Here is a 22813-nt window from a genome sequence, read left to right as displayed (position 1 = left end):
CCCAACCAGCTTCAGCAAGAGTTTGATTCACTAATGAATGATGGCATTTGCCCATCAACCCTAAATGTGGTTTACATGCTTTCCATGTCACGTTATGTTGCTCTGAATGGCCTGTAAAGAATGCGTCTATCCGCTCTGCCATGAAGCCCAGATCAGTGGAGGGCCGCGGGGATTGTTGTCCTCACTGGAGCTCAGTCAGGGTGACCATCAAGTTCATGGTCACCTCTCTTACCAAGACCCTTCTCCCCGATTGCTCAGTTTGGCCATGCAACCAGCTCTTGGAAGAGTCCTGGTTGTGCCAAACTTCTTCATGAAGGCCACTGTGCTCTTGGGAACTTTGATTGCAACAGATTTTTTGTAGCCTTCTCCAGATCTGTGCAACAATCCTGTCTCTGAATGCTGCAGACAGTTCCTTTGACCTCATGGCTTGGTTTTTGCACTGATATGCATTGTCAGCTTTGAGACCTTGTTTCCACATACATATGTGACTGATATCATATCTGTAAATGTACAGACGATGCCCTCTAGGGTCCAACACAAGGAACTACACTTTTTAACGGATTGATAAAATGCTGATAAACTACTCGTAGCTGTTAAGGAGAGGATAAAATTATCTGGTTTTTCATCATTAAGCAGTTTGGAGTATGTGAAATATACTCTCTGAAATCTGCAGCAAAAGTTTTGGTTTTTTTCAACATACTTGTGGCACATTCCAGACAAAAACATTACAGAGGGGAGGAGTTTTCGCGGGCAGGTCGGCTACCACGAAGCTTCTCATAGGAATAAATGGACGTCCTGATGGCTTACCTTCATAATCATATGTGGAAACAAGGGCAGAGGCCTTCGTTAGAGAGGTGTGTGCCTTTCAAAATCATGTCAAATATATTTATTCTACCACAGATGGACTCCAGTTGAGGTTTAGAAACATCTTTGCAAACATCCCGAGAAATGGGAGGAACCTGAGCCTAATTACAGGTGTTTTGAAAAGGGTCTGAATACTTAAGTCAGTGTGATATTTCAGAAATTTTTTTTCATTATTTATAATACATTTGCAAAATTTCTAAAATTCTGTTTTCACTTTGTCATGACGGGTCACTGAGTGTAGATGAATGAGAGTATTTTTTCAACTGTGGCATCAGGCTACCCTTGCAAAGCTGATGGATTCGCCCATTTCTGTGTTTCTTACTGGTGAATCCGTCTTGCAAAGTTCCCGTCTGAACTGTTTGGGCCCAGTTGGAAAGTGACAGGACCAATCAGCATCAAGGGGCAGTGCTTTCGGGCGTGGCAGATTTGTGACATAAGCGAGCAGCAATAAGAGGTGAAATTATTGCGTAAGACATTAGCGTGGATGCTGTTAAAGAGCAAGTTTTATCAGAACCGGACAACATTTCTTTTTTAAATGAAGAACATAGAACAGCTTTGAGTTGTTTTCTTTTCAAAAACGACAGAACTCTGCATTATGCAGTTCTCTATGGAGCTTATTTGTTGGTAGCGGCGCACCTTGGTTTGGGGCTACAACTTTTTGTTGCTTTTGTTGCTCTGATTGGCCTGTAAAGATGTGACAAAACGTTCATCCAATCACCCTCTGAGTTTTTTTTTCCCAGAGGCTCTGCCCTTTCCCAAACACTGTCTATGGGAGGTTTTCCAGATGGATGTGTGAAGCAAATCCATCTGGCGTGTCAGGTTAGCATCAGGCTGCAATACACCAAAAACGAAAAAGGTGAATGGGGTCTGAAAACTTAACAAATGCACTACAAGTGAGGAGTGGGACTGCATGTGGACCCGAGGCTGGCAGTTGTCCAACACTATTTTCTATTTTAACACCATGGCAAAAAAAACAGATATCCTAGTCCCCTGATAATAGATCAGTTCTTATTTTTAGTTATCAAAAGCTGCAGACAAACTCCTGTACACTCTCTAAATTTCCCAAAATCAGCAGCAACATTAAGTATTTAAACTCCGTCAGTGATTCTGTACAGTTTACACTGTGCAAGAGTTTGTGTTTTATTTTAAGTGAATTCATTCCTCCAACAAAACAGTTTAGTTTATGAAGTTTTGGAACTTTAAATACTTTTAGTCGTTAAAACAACAACTTGTATTCAAATTTTTGTCTACCTAATGTAGCTTCAGTCCAAATATGGTCACTTCTAATTAGAAAAAAACGTGCTCAGATGCAGAGATGCAAAATCCAGGCTCTCAAAGCCAAATATATCCCATGATCTAGAGGATGATGTAATAGTTGCCCTGTCTGGTTCTTATATTTAGTCATCCTGTGGGAGAAATGATGACAGCAACAAATTTCATGCCAATTCCATTGATCATCCCCTAGATTAGTCATGATACTAAAACCACAAATCTTGATATCATGGTTACTTTGGAGAAATACTGCGGTGCTTTATTACGGGGCCAAGTAGACAGAGACAGATTGATTGTTAAACTCCAAATGTAAAGGAAATCAGACAGATACTGCTCACATCATCTAATTATATTCTTCTGCTATCTTCTTGAATCAAATACTAAGTATCCTACAAATGTGATTTAAGCACCATATCACTTCTGTGTACACCTCATACTGTGTAAATTTATGCCGTGGTATTTTTAAACTGTTGGACAATTCCTCTGAACATCTGTTTGACATTTTTGCTCCACAGTGACAGATTTGGCAGAGAGGTTTTCTTTTCTTTCACCGCTTACATCACTGAATTCTTCTCTAACATTTACAGGATAGCTAATATTTTCTTTACTCTGTCTTGGTGTTTTTGCATTTGTGAATCAACATGGTGGCTCAACAATCCACCACTTTCCTCCAACATACTATCACATACAAAAACAATATTCATCCAGACTGAAAGAGGGTCATTGTGCAGGATTAAGGGGCTTTCCTCCTAAGTGTCCACTCGAAGTTAGAGTGATACTCCAGTGTCTGAGAGCTCTCAAGCATCTGTTTGCTTTGGCGAAATGTTTCTCTGGCTCTGAATGTTTGCTTTGGCAGATGCTGCATGATTTCACTATGACTGATACTGTCTCAGGTGCTGATGTTATGACTTGGCTAAATCTTTGACAAAGTGGCTCTTTGTAGAATAAGCATAAAGAAGTAACTGAGACTAAGTGATGCCCGTAAAGAGAGAGCTGCAGTTCTCCTAACTGGAGAGGAGTTAGGTGTGGATAAAATTTTGGTATGTCTGGCTGTTTCGGTTAGATTTCTGCAATGTTTCCTAACCGAACGAAACAGGATTGAACCAGTTTAGAAATATGAGTTTCAAAGTTTAAGTGTTATCAAAGAGAACACCAAAATTTTTAGGAGGGAGAACTGGACAAGAGGATGGAGCTGAAGAAGAGTGAAGGGTTAGCAACGGCTAAATGATCAGCTAAAGGCAGCCTTACACCTCACCACTTTTCCTCCGATTTCAAAGTCGCAGAAAAAATTCCAAAGCTGGAGTAAAATCATGGGAGTCTTGCTAAAGTCGCAGCTCGCTCCTGTGTTCTCAGTCGTCAGGTGTAAGGTGGTCATAAGACTTGATTTGAGCTGTTTTAAGGCAGTCTTTCTTCAGTCTTCAGTCAGTTGTGTTTTGTTGCTCTGATTGGCCCGTAAAGATGTGACAGACAAAAAAGGCTCTGCCCTTTCCCCAACGCTGTCTATGGGAGGTTTTCCAGATGTCAGGTTAATAACTTAATGCATCTGAACACAAAATGAGCAAGGAACATGAACAGCAACATCTTTAGGGAGAGGGAAGGCTTAAGCAAGCTGATGGCATTTGTCACCCTCATGGTGAACAAAGGCCATCAGACTGGAATAGATGCATGAGGAAGGCACATCAGAATTGAGAGCTTGTTTGCTACATGCCAGTGAAGATGCTCATAGACCGCTCTCTATGCAGTCGTGGGCTACCATCACTTGTGATTACATTTAGAACTAGGATCTGAAGACCGCTGTCTTACAGACAGGGCTGGTGGCTGGACCACCTTGAAGAAACTGCAGAGGACTTGGGTGTGTTCTTGTTTACTTAACAACAGCCGCTGCAGTGTCTGATGTATTCCTCATGGTAGTACAAAAAACGGGCAGGTAATCGATTACTCATATGTAACTTAATGAGTGCTTAGATAGTGAAACGACTGAATATGCTCATCACTATTCTAGATACAATTTAAAACTCACAGTTTTCATGTTTGCTACGTACAAATAGTCAAAGCAGCTGCAGGAATAGTAAGAGATCTTAGTAGAGCTGCAACAATCCTTCCAGTCTGTGTCATTCTTGGAAAGCTTGAAAACACATGGAGCCGAGGCCAGGAAAGCATAGTTGTTGAAGAGAGCTGAATCTGAGGCGTTGCAGTACATCCAGCCCGGTCTGGCCACCTGGAGCCCACCTGTCGAGGCTGGGCACACATACTTTCCTCCTCTCTATCTTTCTGTCTGTTTAAATCTATTTATAACTCCTCACTGGACGTCTGTGCTGCCCACCCAGCGCTGTGAGAAATGGCTGATGTTTGAAATTCAGGAATCCAGTGTTACTTTTGATGGAACTTGTTTTAGCGTTAATGGCTTACTTTCTGTTTCAGTGACGGCAGTCTTTTTCCTATACTGTTTAGACAGCAGTGACGACATCCCTGAGAAATGCTGTATGTGAAATAAATAATTTACAGTCATTTTATACACGTTTAGCCAAACAAGCTGCTGTAGGGATAATAATGTGTGTGTATGTGATGGAAAAGCACAGAATTTCCTCTGGCCCCTCCACCATGTTGACGTTTTCAGGTTTCGGTTTCATGCCTTGACATGAGTTTGATGAATTGCCATGAACTTTATTTCAGATATCAGTGGACATTGTGGGAAATACTTCTCACCAGAAGGTCAAGTATGGAAGATTAGGAAGTCTTCTAGCAGACTTAAAGTAAATATTTATGTTCTTATGAGTGCATGATCAACAGGATATAAAACTGTGCATTTTACTCTTTATTGCTCTTTATGCACAGAGAAAACTGGTCCTTATTGGAGGCCAATGTTGATTTTTTTAGTGCCAATGTCAATACAGACTATCACCACGCAATTCTAAAACAGTTGGGCCGCTTTGTAAAATGTAAATAAAAACAGAATTAAATTTTTTCCAAATCTTATAAACCCATATTTTATCCACACTAAAACATTAAAAAAACAGATCAGATGTTGAAACTGAGACATTTTACCACTTTATGATAAACATTAACTCATTTTGAATTTGACAACAGCAACACAGCTAAAAAAAAAAAAAAACATAGGGAGATGGCCATGTTTACCATTGTGTAGCATTCCCTCCTCTTTTAACAGCAGTCTGTAAACATCTGCAAAGTGAGGAGACCAGTTTCTAAAGTTTTGGGAGAGGAATGTTGTCCCAATCTTGTCAAATGTAGGATTCTATCTTCTAAATGGTCCTGAGTCTTCTTTGCTGGATTTTTTTTATGATGCTCCCAGTGTTTTCCATTGGTGAAAGGTCTGGACTGCAGGCACGCCAGTTCAAGCACCCAGACTCCTCTATTGTGAAGCCATAATGTTGTGATGGATGCAGTATATGGTTTAGCATTGTCTCGCTGAAATAGTCAAGGCCTTCCCTGAAAGAGACTTTGTCTGTTTGGTCCGTTACTGCTCTAAACCTCTCTCTACCTTTCAGCATTCATAGTTCCTTCCAGATGTGTAAGCTGCCCATGCCATAGGCACTAATGCAACCCCATACCATCAGAGATGCAGGCTTAAGAACTGTTCGCTGATCACAAGCTGGACGGTCCTTTCCCTCTTTAGTCTGCAGGACACAGCATCTGTGGTTTCCTAAAAGAGTTTCAGCTTTTAATTCATCTGACCACAGAACAGTTTTCCATTTTTCCTCAGCCAGTTTTAAATGAGCTTTGGCCCAGAAAAGATGGCTGCGTTTCTGGATCATGTCACACATGCATTTTTATATGGCGTGGTGAACTGTGTTGACAGACAGTGATTTCTGGAAGTGTTCCTGAGCCTATGCAGGAATTTACAGTACAGAATCATGCCTGTTTTTTATACAGTGGTCCCTGAGGGCCCAAAGATTGCGATTATCCAATACTGACCTTCGACCTTGTCCCTTACACAGTGATTATATTATGGACTGTGGATGATGGGACATTCAAAGTCTTCACAATTTTACATTGAGGAACATGTTTTTTGCAGATTGCTGCACCTCTGCCCATCTTTATCAACCCACATGACACCAGTTTTATATTCTCTACACTGGCTTCAAGTGAAATTCAGAATTCACTTTAAGACCTTGTTTTTGTTTATAAAGCCCTTCATAATCAAGCACCTGAATATATAGCTGACCTGTTCTATTCCTACATCCCCAGGCGGAAAGCTCAGGTTCTTATTTTGGCTTCTATTCTTGCTCTTTGAATGTATTTTTGCTGTTTTATTATTTTGTTTTGTACAGCATTTTGTGACTTGTTCTGTGAAAGGTGCTATATCAAATAAATTTTACTTACTTACTACTTACTTTACTTCTGAGAGACTCTGCCTCTCCAAAATGCTCCTTTTATACCTGGTCATGATTCTGACCTGTTGCAAATAAGCCTGATTAGTTGCAAAATGCTTCTCCAGCTGTTTTTCCTTAGTAACACTTACTTTTCCAGCCTTTTTTTGTCCTGTCCCTACTTTTTGTAGGGACTTGATGTGTGGTTGCCATCATATTCAAAATGAGCTAATACTTATTTTTCATGAAATGTAAAATGTCTCAGTTTCAACACCTGAAATGTTGTTTATGCTCTATTGTGAATAATATATAAGTTTATGAGATTTGTAAATCATTGTATTTGGTTTTTACCTACATTTTAAATAGCATCCCAACTTTTTTGGTATTAGGTTTGTAAATGTCTGTTTCTTGCACACTTTATGCTTTTTTTTTGGTTATAAGATGAAACCATACCTCTGGGTTATGGAGATATCTAAAGGCAGATGACAACACGCCTCCTGCAGTGGTGCATTTATGCTGTTCAGCTGTGGGTCGAAGCCTGCCAAAGGGATTCCTGAGCATGTGCAGAACACATACTCCAACCTGGTCTGAGTGAGGTGTTAACATGCAAGAGAAACTCAAGCTCTAGTCTCATTGTGTGTAAATTAATTTATAATACTCAGACTAACATGTTTACATTGATTTTAAATGTCTAGTTTTAGTCTGACACCATCATTTCTCTTTTTCAAATCTCATCAGAGGCAAGCTTCCCCTTCAATAGAAGATCTCTGATTCAAGTTCCAGGCTCAGACGTGCTGTTTTAACTCATGAAAACCACTGAAAAGAGGAGGCTTTAATCTCTTTTAAGTCTGGCTGAAGTTACACATGATGGTTTCATAAAATATTTTTGGCTCCAGGAGGAAATATTGTGGCAATATCTGATCTATATCTGTCTTTTCAAAGGATCAGCAGCTATAAGTAACTGACTGTACAGAGAGCCTGTGAAAACAGTAGGATAAAAATCTCATCGACTCAAATCTAAAGGGTTGCCACAAAAGCCAACGAGGTTGTTTAAGTTTCAGACAACTGAGCTAATGTATTTTTCTCAGCTCAGCTCGTGTTAAGCTGTGTAAACTTAGAACGCCACAAGACTGGAAAGAGAGGGAGGAGGAAAAAAGAGCGGAAAGACGGGGGGGTGGAGGTGTGTGTGTCTGGAAGTGGAAATGGGCAGCAGGGAGGAGGAATGTGAAACATTTCTGATGCTGCTCCTGCGCCTGTTTACACGGCAGGCAGCCTGTGACATCACAGTTCAGACTTTATAAATGTCAGCAGGCGAAAGAATGAGCAGCGAGCAAACAGCTGCAGCGGTCACACCACACCGTCACACAGGTTATACAGACGCTCTGAACTCCATCAGATCCACCAGCCTCCATGGACCGCCTGCTGAGTCTGTGTCTGAGAGCTCTGGCTCTGCTGCTCTGTGTGGCTGCACAGGTGAGTCCTCTTCTTTATACTTAGGACACTTGTGCTTGGTTTAGATGTGGTGATCATGAATGAGAGGCTGATTGTGAGGATTCAAACAATTATGGAGTGAACCGCTGTGATTTTTTTAATTAATTTAGTGTATCATGTCAAGATATTTCTCTACTGTAGATTACATAGAAAGTGTCAGTAGGATAATTCAAGTGAGTTATCACTGTTATACAATATGTAGCACATGCTCTTGTCTACCCTGACTTTGGGAAAAAAACATGAAAATGGCTAAACCTGTTATATCTGGATAGGAGTAAGTCAGGTAAGAAGTGTGCATGTGATGCAAATATTACTATAGAGAAGTTATTTCAATAAAAAGACAATCATTTCAACTTTTTACCATTTCAGAAAATTAAAAATTAGTTATCAATATTAAGTTAAAAAAAACTGTAATAAAATGATCATTTTAGCTGATCATTTTAATTCCAATAAGATACATTTCAAAATGGTGTATTTGATTTCTTATACTTGTAGACATAAAATTTAACATAACAAAACAAAATCAGAGTAAAAAAGAAATCAGCAGCGAAACTAAAAATTGAGAATTTGTAGTGCTTTTGATTGAAAAATACACCCAAATATGACATACATATCTGTTAGTCACTGAATTGTTAGAGATTCAGTTTCTCTTTTTCTTTAGGGGTTATTTTTAGAGCTGGAGTGAGACAAGAGAGGCCTGTGGATGGAGACATCAGTAGGCTATTGACAGTCCTGTCAAGCTTTGTCCTGTAGACCCTAATCCTGCTAGCCTTAGTCCTGTTGATCTTCGTCCTGTAGACCTTGGTCCTGTCAACATTTGTCTTATGGACCTTGGTCATGTCAATGTTTTTCCTGTAGACCTTGGTCCTGTCAACCTCCGTCCTACAGGCCTTGGTCCTATCAATGTTTGTCCTGTAGACCTTGGTCCTCTCAACCTTTGTCCTGTCGACCTTACTTCTATCAGTGTTTGTCCTACAGGCCTTGGTCCTGTCAACCTTTGTCCTGTAGACCTTGGTCCTGTCAACCTTTGTCCTGTAGACCTTGGTCCTCTCAACCTTTGTACTGTAGACCTTGGTCCTGTCAATGTTTGTCCTACAGGCCTTGGTCCTGTCAACCTTTGTCCTGAAGACCTTGGTCCTGTCAACCTTTGTCCTACATGCCTTGGTCCTCTAAACCTTTGTCCTACATGCCTTGGTCCTCTAAACCTTTGTCCTGAAGACCTTGGTCCTCTCAACCTTTGTACTGTAGACCTTGGTCCTGCCAATGTTTGTCCTACAGGCCTTGGTCCTGTCAACCTTTGTCCTGAAGACCTTGGTCCTGTCAACCTTTGTCCTGTAGACCTTGGTCCTGTCAACCTTTGTCCTGTAGACCTTGGTCCTGTCAACCTCCGTCCTACAGGCCTTGGTCCTATCAATGTTTGTCCTGTAGACCTTGGTCCTCTCAACCTTTGTCCTGTAGACCTTGGTCCTGTCAACCTCTGTCCTACAGGCCTTGGTCATGTTTATCCTGTAAACCTAGACCTTGCTAACAAATTACCATGTGGCAAACTGGTTGTATACTGAACGGTTAACAAACAAACACTGTTAAGGCTCGGTATATATGGTACATACTCTGTGCTTATGGTAATATTCAAAGCCACACAACTAGCTGACTTTTGCCATGTTTAGCATTGATGCTGTTTGAGTTCTGGTCAAAGCCCATCATCAAAACTATGTAGCATGTGCAGAATTCCCATCCAGTTTCAGTCTGACAGAGGCATAAACCTGCAAGAGTAAATTGATTAACAGCTGCATTATTTAAACGTGTAGGTCCAACTTCAAGAAATGTATTCACATGATTTCAGCAACACTGATGCTTGGTCAGTTTACATACAGTTAAAGTCACATTATCTTGTTAATCAACAATAATCACAGGCATAAAGAAATGGATTTAGATCAGTTTATTTTTTTTAAGAGGGTTCAACGAATGGATTAGGGTAGGGTTATAAAGGGGTGAGGGTCAAGTAACGGCAGGATGGAGAGATGAGTGAATGTTTTGGTTAACTCTTGTAGTTAGAAACAGCAGTTTGGCCTGACAGTTGGGGATTTTTTTTGTGTAGTTTCTTAGAATATAATATAATTTTCTCTCCAACTGATGTGATCATGCAGTCATGGAGAACATCACTCAGATTAGGCTTCTGATAAACATGGCAACGATGACTTTTTATTTATAGATTACTTCACATAGAGGACTATTTATTTTCCTGTAGGTGATGTGCCAGCACTGTGACAGACCCTGCAGCTGCCCTGGATCCATCCCTCAGTGCCCCACAGGAGTCCCTCTGGTGCTGGATGGCTGCCGGTGCTGCCAGGTGTGTGCACGGCAGCGAGGAGAGCCCTGTACGCAGAAGTTTCCCTGTGACAGCCAAAAAGGACTGCAGTGTGACTACAGCATCAGCCTTCCAGGAGAGGCGGGGGAGTGTGTCAGTAAGTGCCTGCCCTTACAACCAGACTTTTTTGGGTCAGACACAGAGATTGCAGATGAGGACAGACAATGTTCCTTAACCACATCTTGTCGTGCAAAGAAAATACTGCCTTGACAGGTGCTTATTTATTAGGAAGTTGGAACCATAGTTAGCTGGAAGCCACAGCCTCAGTAGTAATGCTATGCTGCTTCTGCTAACAGAAATACATTTTGAATTTGAACAGCAGATGTTGGTTCAGTACAAACACAGATGTTACACCACTAAAAACAGAATCCTCGCAACAGTGTTCATCTGATTTTTCAAAAATATCTCATTAAACCTATTTTATTCATCTGACAAGTCCAGATGGAATTCAAGATAATAAGGTAAAAACTGAGCTTTGTTAAAAGTAAAAATATTTGCCGGTGTAGCCCACAAATTTTACTTGTAAAGTGGTTTAAAATGAGATGTACTTTCTATATTAGTCAGCATGTCTCATTTCAAGAAACTTAAGTAAAAGTTAACTGTCCCATTGGCAGATGTTTTTATGCTTTTGTGTGGACAATATCCACTGCTGTAAGCATCATGTTTTAGAGTTCTTTATCCTGCCCGTCTTTCTGTCTGTACATCCACCTTGACTCTTCATTCAACGTGATACTTCAAGTGCGCTTTGAGGGGTTTTCTTCAAACTTTCAACAAATGTCACACTGACTCAAGGATAAATTGATTAGATTTTGGAAGTCCAAGGCCAAGGGTCTCGTGTTTATCCCTTGCTTGCGCAGACTCTTTATGCATCTATTTGCATCTGCAGCCCTCCATTTGCTTAACTGACTCTGTAATCTTAAGTTTATTAAAAAGCATACACCTTCACCATTAAAAAATAAGATTTCTACTAATTACACTACCACAAAAAACTCATCTTAGCCCCCCCCCTTCATGATCGGCCTATGAGCTTTCACTGCCTGGCAACTGTAGATCTTGCAGAGGCTAAGAATAAATGCAATGAGATATCTTGGACAAAAAATCAGACAAATGAACTTGAAGTTATTTGAGGTTTGACCCTCCCTTCAGCATTTTTATGTTTCCTCTTACTGTGTCTCCTCATCTCTAAAACCTTGTATACACAGCCCTGCTGAAGCTGCATGCTCTGGTCATCTGAACTTAATGACTTGGTGTCACTGAATGCTTTTAAGAGGATGCTGGATGACTTGGAGACAGAAACATCAGTTTGTGGAGGATCTATGGGGTTTTTAGGGTTTTAGCTCAACTCTGACAAATACTTGCTTGATTGATTAATAACTACATATTTTCTAGTGTGCTGTTATGCTTTTAGGCCAGGACAATCTTAAAAAATATTTTTAATCTCAACGAGGCTTATCTGGTTAAACAAAGGTAAAATAAAATCCAATAAAAAAAAACATACCTCAAAAGAGTATGTCAATCATGGTGGTATCTACCTGGATTGGAAATGGATTTTCTTTATTATTTTGTCTTTTATATTTAATATTTATAAGAGAGCACTGCTACACCACTCTACACCACTGCTACACCACCCACAGGAAGCAGCTTCAAAGTGCTTATTCTGTGAAACAGTGTTTTTCAGTTTTGTTCAAGGATAAGACTGTTGTATACAAAGTAGTATGCAGGAGTGCATGTACAAAATGACTCCTTGACATCCAGTGATCCCTGATAAATGCAACAGCATTTGGGAGATCACGTTCAGCTGCTTTCTCTGCAAGACTAACCCAGTTAAATTTGACAGTGGAGCTGAGTGGGAAATGTTATTTTATGCTTTCTTTTTGTGCTGTTTTAAACTAAGGATATTTCAGTTCCTATTTGGTACTTTCACTTTGAAAGAAATAAGAAACTTAAGGTTCAAAAGTAGAACTTCTTATGGATTGAAAAGTTTTTCGATTTTTGACCCATGTCCTACCTGTTAGCATGAAGGAGGCAGGGTTTATAATCTATACAGCAGCTGGTCAGTTGGAGAAGCTCCATATGTTTTGGCTTTTTTTAAAACTTTTTCAGTGTTTAATCTTACAGTCTGTGTTGAGACAGCAAATTAGCAATAGGTAAACAGACCTTTAATGTTTAAAGTCTGTTTAGAGCCAGGCGTTCTGCCAGAGCTCTGACATGTTTCATCTACTATTTCCAGATGACACATTTCCTTTAATTCTATTTCCAGATGACACATTTCCTTTAATTGACTGCCCTCCGAGCATGATAGACTGCAGAGACAACATGCATGGATAGAAAAATAGACCCAGCCACTTAGTAGACAGGCCTATTTTTCCACCCTTTCACTTCCTGATTAAGTTTCCCACATCAAAGCATCATGCAGGTGTAGCAGAGGAAATGAAAGCGGCATCTGTACTCTGTGTCCCTAACAGGTCAGGAGGATCTGGGCTGTGAAGTCAACGGCGTAACGTACCAAGAGGGCCAGACATTTCAGCCGTCCTGTGACACCTACTGCTACTGCAATGGTGGAGGCGTGAGCTGCAAGTCGGCGTGTCCTCTGACCGCTCGTCTTCCTACTCCAGATTGTCCAAACCCACAGCACGTCCGACTACCAGGGAAGTGCTGCAAAGAGTGGGTGTGTGAGAACCTGGAGAACACAGTGATTCAGGATGCAATTTCAGGTAAACTCCACGTGTGGACAGAACAGTGATTCTCATGATTTTATCACAGCAGTTTCTAGTTGTTTCCCATTGTTGTCAGCCGTTGTCGTTTGCTTTAGTCATGTTTAATTGAAGACTTAGTCACAAGTGATACCAATTTTCTAATCCAGCTCTCTGCAGGAGAACATATGTATTTCCCAAAATGTCAGACAGTTGCTCAGAAATTCTATTCTGATGCCAGGGTTCAATATTTAAAACATACATAATTTCCAGTCTCATTGTGCCGCTGTTGTATTCAGTTCATTGGAATTACATTCTCACTGATGATCCGTCCATATGGCAGAGTAATCCTTCCCTCATTTCTATGAGCTTTGTCACTGGTGGTCATGTCTGGAAGTTTTTACTGGAGCTTTTTCCCCTTTAAACCGAGGCGTGTCTGGCCAAAGGAAAACTCACAAAGTCCAAATTTACCCCACACTGTTCTGGAAAAGTCAAAACATATTTTCCTTGTCACTATAAGTCTCCTAGTTTCAAAACAACAACTTCTGCTGTGTAAATATTAAATAAGAAGTCGCGTAGAGACTTTGACTCCAGTCTGTGTGAGTGTGTGTTAGTGTGAAACAGGAAGTGTGTGTGTTAGGGAAATGCAGCCACTCTGAAAACATCTGGAAGTCCAAACACTGACGAGTGATGAGAGCAGAAACTGAACATTTTGTTCTTTGATACAAAAACTGCAGTATCATCCTGAACATCAGCTGGTTATGGAACTTCTACATGTTCTTTCTGGGGAGGCAGAAAGCTTTCTTGGTAACACTTTGCTTTAGTCAGCCCTAATTGCCTAGTCATTTCATAGTAATAAGTGTAATTATCTAATAATTTCTCAAGAATACCTTGTAATAACTTGGCATTTTACCAAGTAATAACTTGAAAATACAGTAATATTAAGGAAATATTGACATTTTAATAATGTATTAGTTATGAAGTAATTCCTTGTAATACTGTGGAAATTTTCCTCTAATTAGGTGGTATTTTACCCTTATCTCCAATCCTAACCTTAACTCCTATAAAATTGTGGAAGGTCTCTTGTAATTAGGTAATATTTTTCACTTACCCTAAACACCTAACCCTCGTCCCCTTACCCTAACGCTCTAATATAGTGGCAATTCTCTGGTAATTAGTTGGGATTTTTCCCTTTCCCTCATCGCCTACCACTCGTAATACTGTGGCAATACTCTTGTAATTAGTTGGTATTTTACCCCAACCCTAGACTTCCTTTCCTAACCCTAACCTTCATTATATTGTGGAAATACTCCAGTAATTAGTTGGTGTTTTACCCTAACCCCAATCCCTAAGCCCTAACGTCAAACCTTTACCCTAACCCTCATTATATTGTGGTAGTTCTCTGGTAATTAGTTGGTATTTCACCCTAACCTTACCCTAAACCTAAGCATAACCCTGTCATATTGTGGTAGTTCTCTTGTAATTAGGTGGTATTTCACCCTAACCCTACACTAAACCTAAGCATAACCCTGTCATATTGTGGCAGTTCTCTTGTAATTAGGTGGCATTTTACCCTAACCCTTACCACTTAACTCTCCTTCCTTAACCCTAACCCTTGTAATATTGTGCCACCACTCTGGTAAAAGAGGCATTTAACCCTTACCCTTAACCCTACCCTTAACCCTACCCTTAACCTAACCCCATCATTTGTAATACTATGGCAACTCTCTAGTAATTAGGTGGTATTTTACCCCAACTCTAACCCCCTAACCCTAAAAATTACTTGAAAATTATTCAGGAAGGAGTCACTTTCATTTAGAGGGCCAAAATAAATGACCTGGGAATTATCAAGCAGCTTATATAGAAAATTGTCATCATATTTATAAGAAATTACTTGGTAAAATACCATCTACTCAGAGAATCACCACAATGACGGTTGGGGTGAAATATCACCTAATTACCAAATATATGCCACAATATTACAAAGAATTATTTGATTACTAATACATAATTACTAGGTCCATATTTACTTGATATTACCAATTATTACTTGATAAATTTCCAACTTATTACTTAGTTATACTTGATATATCTAAGAATCTGATTGATAATCACACTTATTACTATAAAATTACTAAGCAATTCAGATATTTTATTCCACAAAATATCGACACGGGAGTTCTGATTTTGATAGGAATGTAAAAGTCAGTCGAGTTGAATCCACAAGTTGACAGAATTGAAATTTAGTTTACTATATCACAATTTTTTTCAAATATTGAGGCTCCTTCCTAGCAGAAGACATGAGGGGTTTGTTGATGTGCTGCTTTAAACTGCAAACTGGAGATGTTAAAAATTCTTCCTAACCAATAGGGGTGGGACAAAATGTCTGTAAGGCACAATAGTGTTGCCCTGATTTTGACATTGTGTCTTAGGTGCCAAATATTGATGGTCTATTTAAAAACAAATGGCGGTCTTTAACAGTTGCGGCCATTGTGTTGACTCTGAGACTTCTAGTAAACTTGGTGTGTAATATTATGACATGATGTTGTAATGACATGATTGCATATCTGTGCTTAGGCCCAGTTTGGGTTTGGAGCAATATCATTGCAGGCCAGTGGGGGACTGGGTGGTTTTGTTAGTTTAAAAACCTTAGATGAAAGATTAACTGAAGTCACCACCACAGCATGCATAGCCTACTGCAGGATATCAAATCAGTTTTTAAACTCCGTACTCTTCATGCTGCAGCATGAACTGTGGATGTCTGCTCTGTGACTCTGCTTTGTTTGTCTCCCTCAGCCATGAGGCCACGCACCTTTTGGCCGGCTCATAGCAGGAACAACATTCTTCAAAAAATCATCCCAACGGCGCCTCCGTGTGTAGAGAGGAGCACCCAGTGGAGCGCCTGTTCACGGAGCTGCGGAGCCGGGATCTCCACTCGTGTCTCCAACCAGAACCCAGCCTGCAAGCTGCAGATGGAAACTAGACTGTGTAAAGTGCGGCCCTGCAATACAGTCCAGCCTACACCGAGGAGACCAGTGGTGAGGTTATAACACATCCTCATTCTGTTTATTTTTACTGCCTGAATGCTGCCTGGACCCTATCATTTTCTATGAATGACTATAATTGACTGAAATGGTCTGTTCACGCACGTAACATAAAGTAGTTTAGGTTTAATTTGCTTAATTGGTGATAATTCCCTCTTAAACATTTATGAACTGCAAAGGCTGAGAAAGTGTAATTATTTAATCTCTAGTCAAAAATACCTCAGTACACTTATAACAAGCCGCATTCATCTGACAAGCCTTTAATTTTCTTGTAGTAACTGAAAATATCAGCCAATGGGGCAAACTAACTGTACTCACGTGTCTTGAAATGAGATGCTTGTACAATTTGATATCGACATGAGACACTCAAAGCAAAATGTACTTAATGCATTGGTAGGTATTTTGTTTATCAAAGGTGGTTCAGATATTTATCTGAGTTTACAGGTGAATGTGGTTTAATATCTGTATAATAAGATCATTTAAATATAAATATGCTGTATGAGTTTTTGTTGGAGTCAGTGCAGTACAACAGCAGGAGAAGTATATTTCCTGAATCCCATATCTTTGAATCTGAGTATTTTCTGCATGGGTAGACACAGCTAGAGGTCCATGAAAACATGTGTTTATTGTAATTATAGTGAACCTAACAACACTTACTTCCCCTAAAATAACTCAGACAAAATTGCAATCAACCAAATGTAGAATTAAAGTCATTTTGTGGGAGTTTTGACTAAAAGTAGCACTGTGGATAAATGTTTTATGTGTTTTGCTTGTAAGAAGCACACGCTCCTGAGAGAGAGTATATAATAAACATTTCTGCTCTTGGTTTCACAGTTGCTGTGAAACTGTTGTGTCACACTGAGAAATTTATCACTTTATCAAACAAACTGCCTGCAGCAAGTACAGATGTAAGCGATGTTCTAAAATGTAAGATAACAGGCTTTGCATTGTTTTTCTCTGAAAATGGATGCACATTAAAGACATTCATTTGGCACCAAAGATAGACAGAATTCAGTTAACTAAGAAACACTGAATATAAGTGCACATTTTGCTTTTCACAAGAAAACTTTAGAAGGCAAACCACTGAACCCTAATCACATCTGAGGTTAGCCTACTGGCCACATCCTTTTGACTGACTGTATATGTGATCATTTGTGTGGTTTTTAAAGAACACTTTTAAAAGGAACCCTACATGATCAGACAATACCATCTTATTGGATAGATATGTGTATCTCATATGTATATTGAACAAGAAAACCTCACAAGATATCTGCATTTTGAGAAAGTTTACTTTAAAACAAATGAGGACTGTTCTGATTCGGATACCAGTATCGCGAATACATCTGATACTGCTTAAAATGCAGGTAGTGGTATTGGTGAGTACACGAGTTGATGCACCGGTCTGATACTGTTTGGTTTGGCTTTATATTTTGCTCTGTTTATCCATGCTAAATGTTAGCACTATAAAGTGGAAATCAATTCTTCTTCGCTGCCAGAAAGCACTGCATGCAGGGCTACCGTTTTTAGAGCAGTGAAGAAGAACCATAGGACCCACTGCAGCAGCAAAGAATGGTGGCTGTGTGACAGTTTTTCTCTGAATGTGATCTCTAAAATGCCTTTCACGGCGCTGTCATACACAACAAGAAGTGACACTATTTATCAAAAGTTAAATAACTTTTGAACAATAAATCTTTTTTTTCTTTAAAAGTTTATTTTGGCCATTTTTGTGCCTTTATTTGATAGAGGAGGATAGTGGATAGAGTCGGAAACAGGGATGAGAGCGGGGGAGAGACATGTGGTAAAGGGCCTCAGGCCGGATTCAAACCCGGGCCGTCTGCGTACATGGAGCGCGCGCGCCTTAACCACTCAGCCACCTGCACCCCATATTACTTATATTTTTACATTTAGCAGTAAAACTCAATAATCAGCAGAAAAACAACTTCAGGGTCACAGAGATGCTCTACATTATGATTCTATTAGTTGAGTCATGTTCGGAGTCAAATATAGGTCTAAAATAATTTGCTAGTCTGCACAGTCAGTCCAGAAAGTTCACACTGGTATTGGGTCGGTACTTGGTATCAGCTGATATCCAACACCTTGGTATCAGCAATGTATCAGGAAGGAAAAAATGGTATCGGAACATCCCTTTAACAAATCCGGCGTAGCTTGCCTTGAATATTCAGACCTTTAAACCTCCAAATCACTGCATTGCTTACTGTGATTTTCCTCTCTGACTTTCCTTGTTTTTATTTGTATGTTTTGTTTTCAGTGGGGACAGCAGGGGCAATGCAAGACCAGCTACACCTCACCAACTCCAATCCGGCTCATCCACCAGGGCTGCTACAGCACTCAGCCTTACAAACTCCGATACTGCGGCCTGTGCACGGACTCCCGCTGCTGCACGCCGCATCAAACCAGCACGGCTGAGGTGACCTTTAGGTGCCCGAGCGGCAGACTCATACAGAGACCTGTGATGATGATTCACTCGTGTTCTTGTCACAATAACTGCCCTTACAGACCCTACAGCAACCCCGCTCTGTGGGGATTTAGACCCTGAATGAAGACTGATTCAAAGAGTGAGGCAGACAGAGAAACACACCAACAGAAGAAGCTCTTCTGATCCTTGAACAGAAAATGAAAAGGGTAAATAAAGACTGTGATCAAGCTGAGATGAATGCTGATCTTCACACTAAATCAACTCAGTCTGCACTTCATGTAATTTCCTTTAAACTTAAACCCATTTCAATGCTGTTATGCTGGTAGTTCTGCCCTCTTTAATCTGTATTATTTGGCTTCACAAGCAAGTATGATTTCAAATAGCAATTTTAACAGGATGAGCAAAGTGCTTTATATGAGAAGGAAAATGTGAAGAGAGAAGACAACACAAAAGGAGATCAGTACACGACCTATAAAGTAACTATAATAGATTTGACCTTTTATTAGCCTTCTGATTGGTCTGCTGACCCACCAGTTAGAGAGCCCTAATAAAACTGGTCAAATCACAGGGTATGTGCAGTTGTTTCTAATGAGAAGGAGTCCATTGACAAGAGATTTTGTCAAACCAAGGAGGATGGGACTTGACAAAAGATCACTTAAGAAAGGGGGTTTAGGAAAGATATGCACTGATTTGACTTCTGTGGTGGTTTTCCTAGAAGTCAGAGGGCAGAGTAGCTCCTTTATATACAAAGTTGCCTTGTAATGTATCGCCTCCCATGTGAAATTTTAGACAATCTGTTAAGAGACAAGAAAAGTCAGTGTAGACAACTTAAACTAAAATTTATATCGTAGTTTTCTAAAACGCATTGATTTGAATACTGAACATATTTTTATGTAAGATAGACAAAATTATGAGAGTATAGTAATATACATTCACTGACCACTTTATAAAGTTTACTTATTCAGCAGTCCATTAATGCAAATATCTTGTCAGCCGTGACCATGTCTACTCGCCAAAGTGCATAGGTTCATATAGTGCAACGTCCTAAGACACAGTTCTAAAACAGTCATTTGAAGCTAAAAGTTTTGTTCATTAATGAGCTCAACAATTTCAGAAACTGTTTTCTATTTAATTCATGTGTTTATGGGTTATGAATTAGTTCATTAACTTGAGAAATAAAAAAGATTAAAACAGATGTACAATGTCAAATTAGCATAACTTTATTTGGACTGAGGAAAAGAACTCTAACTAAATGTAACTATGAACTGAGGCCAATTGGCATGATTCAGTTTGGTCAAAACTACAAAACAGCAAAATTTGTCTTTATGATTTTATATTTTTATTCAGAATTTTCCCAGAAAGTGACCCCAACCTTCGAGTTGACAGCTAAGGTTTTCTGACGTGAGCAATGCAGCTTTGAACTTGTACAGTTTTGTTTATGTTTGTAATATGATGGTTTTGCACTTAATTGTTTATTTTTGTTGTGTTGTAAATATATTTTGTAAAGCTTCTTTTGTAAAGAAAAAAATATTTTATTATTTTCAACATGTCCTGCCTTTTTACGCTAATCATTTTGTTTTCTACTTTGTTGTTCATCATGATTTCATCATTCTGTACATACCATTGCTTTTAAGGGACATCTTCCAAGCTTATACATTACAACACATGTGGGAGTAAAATAATGGGTGCACAGTACATTATTTTTGCTCATGATCTGTAAGGATGTTTTTGAAATGCATTGACACACACAGAAAAATGAAATAAATGTTGTTTCGTACAAATGAACCCGTGTTTAGGTGATTGCCTCTTAATGTGTCATTCACAGTTCTGTGCTTTAGACAGATGTTCAGACGCGATTATTTTCCTTCCAACACTGACATCTAGTGTATTAAGAATATAATACTATGACTGAGAGAAACCTCCAAGCATAAGAGCATATTTCAAGTGAAGTAAAATGACAAAATAAACATGTAAGGGCAGGAATCTGGTTTAAATTCATATATTAAACCAATCTGCATGCACTGGTTTATGCTTCTATCCATATTAGTTATTTACATAATGACAGAAATGATTAGAACTATCAATCTTGCAGCTTGATTGGTCTGGTCTGTATCTTCAGTTCTTGGACTCCAAAAATCTGGTGACCACCTTCTGAATATCTGATGCAAAATTTAGATTCAATACATGTTTACGCAAGATAATTCATTGTATATTTATCCTCCTAATTTTTCCCATAAAGGCCAAAATGATATTGATTTTGTCTGCTGATTGTGTCTTCTATTTCCAGAAGACTTAAACTGCTTGTTTTGGACATTTCCCAACTTCTGTGTCTTTTTGGTAAGATATTTTGTTCACTTACATTGTTGTAGAATTTTCCCTTTTCATATTACTAGGGCTGTCAGTATTAATCGCGTTAATCATGATTAACTATGATCCACTCGTAGTGTATTACATTTTTATGATCTACATCTTTTGCATGCTTAATATTCCCTTTCAGCATACTTTGGTTAATCCACATCAGTGTTAACTTGCAGCCTCAGTGATGCAAAGTAAGTACATCACTACTCCTTAATATCTCATTTCACTAAAAAAAAGGTGTAATTAGCAACAGAAATCCCAAGATTAATCAAGATTAAAGGTTTTAATCTTTTCACAGCCTTAATATTAAGACTTATTGTTTTGTTTTGTTTTTCATTTTCATCCAAAACATATCAGTACTAAAATTAGCAAGCTTATTCTATGATTTGCAAAACCAGATAACCACAAATCTAAATTGTCTAACTGAAGAAACAGGCTTTTATTTTTTTAAAATAAGTTTTTAAAATATAAAATTTCTACAGTTAAAACATGAAATCTTCATTTTTAAGGTTTAAATTCTTATTTATGGAATGGAATTTGGATTTTGGATTTTGCTATCATTCACTGCCATAATTAAAACCCTGTACTGTGACATTGAGAGTATATTGAAGGTTAATGGTGGTTTGAGCTCTCCCTTCTTTATTAACAGGGGTGTAAGGCAAGGCTGTACCATGTCTGGCATGCTTTCTTCCATCACTATTGAACCCATGCTATATCAGATCAGAAAAGAGTTAACAGGAGTCAGAATTAATGATAATGTTTCACCAATGTGTCTGTCAGCATATGCAGATGACATCATCATTGCTGTTCAAAACAGTAGCGATGTTCAAAAGCTTGTAAATATCACAGAGTGTTACGGGGAAATTTCCTCTTCCAGGGTCAACTGGAATAAAAGCACAGCCTTGCTAGTAGGTAAACGGCGAGGAGATGAACCCGTGTTACCTGATGGTTTCTGATGGGTCACACATGGAATCAAGTCTTCAGGTGTTCACTTAGGTGGTCCTTCTGAGGTTCTGAAGAACTGGGAAGGGGTGGTAGAAAAAAGACAAGGTACTTTAAAAACATGGCAGTGGCTTTTGCCTCGAATGTCCTACAGGGGGCGCACACTTACTATTAACAATCTGTTGGCCACCAGCTTGTGGCAGCGCCTGGCAGTGTTGGAGCCTCCAGCTCAGTACTCGAGTTGAGGGGGGATGAGAGGGATGGCATCCACCCTGAAATAAAAATGGTCAAAATCATCCCCCTTTTAAATCGGTCATCACCCCTTTCCACCCCTTGAGCCATTTTTATCAATGAATGTGGAAATATTACTACTATTTTAAACACTGGAAATATTACCACCATTTCAAAATTTAGGAGGCTTTGACAGGGCTTGACATTTACACTCGCCAACTAGCCAAATGCGGGTGGATTTTGGCCGTGGCGGGTAGCAGCTGTATGATAAATATAATCGAGGTAATGTATTTATAATTTTGACCAAACAAAAACTTTACTTTGTCGTTACGTTAGTAAATCAACCCTCACGATATCTGTTTTTGGAAATCAGTGCCATCCGTGATCAATGAGGTGCTCTCTCTCTCTCTCTCTCTCTCTCTCTCTCTCTCTCTCTCTCTCTCTCTCTCTCTCTCTCTCTCTCTCTCTCTCGAGCAACACAGAAACCCTAACCACATGTGGCCTGTATATCCACCTGTTATTCTGCAACCTCTCTGGTCAAAAGTCAGCTTCTGCTATAGTAGAGGCTATAGTAGATCCTTTAGTTTGTTAATTTATGGTAAAACTCTGTAAAGCTCTGGTTCTGACTGACGTCGTAGAAATTCCTCGCGCTGATCAGCTGTTTTAAAATAAAGCCTACTGATAATGACACAGAAACATAGTGAGGGAGATACAAAAAGGATGAGCTGCTGTGTGAGGGAAGGGGAAGGGTGCAGGGGTGTATTTGAGGGGGGATCAGGTGGGCA

The 22813-nt window shown here is 39.4% G+C and overlaps 1 protein-coding gene across 5 annotated transcripts in view; it reads left to right on the top strand.

Moving 5' to 3' along the window:
* Positions 1-20282, top strand: part of ccn5 (cellular communication network factor 5) — a 59096-nt gene extending 38814 nt beyond the window's left edge. For 2 of the 5 annotated variants that reach the window (XM_041798856.1, XM_041798854.1), the window contains exons 3-7: positions 7773-7937; positions 10204-10420; positions 12789-13037; positions 15813-16054; positions 18330-20282. In XM_041798856.1, the coding sequence (XP_041654790.1) occupies positions 7875-7937; positions 10204-10420; positions 12789-13037; positions 15813-16054; positions 18330-18617 (1059 nt within the window). In that variant the 5' untranslated portion in view covers positions 7773-7874 and the 3' untranslated portion in view covers positions 18618-20282. The remainder of the gene's footprint in view (positions 1-7772; positions 7938-10203; positions 10421-12788; positions 13038-15812; positions 16055-18329) is intronic. The other 3 variants (XM_041798859.1, XM_041798858.1, XM_041798855.1) reach the window with 2 other exon arrangements.
* Positions 20283-22813: the final 2531 nt, after the last annotated feature.

The sequence above is a fragment of the Cheilinus undulatus genome, linkage group 11 (genome assembly GCF_018320785.1).
Source record: "Cheilinus undulatus linkage group 11, ASM1832078v1, whole genome shotgun sequence".
NCBI classification, from domain to species: Eukaryota; Metazoa; Chordata; class Actinopteri; order Labriformes; family Labridae; genus Cheilinus; species Cheilinus undulatus.
Note: the sequence above shows the minus strand (reverse complement) of the source record. Positions and strands in the feature narration are given on the sequence as shown.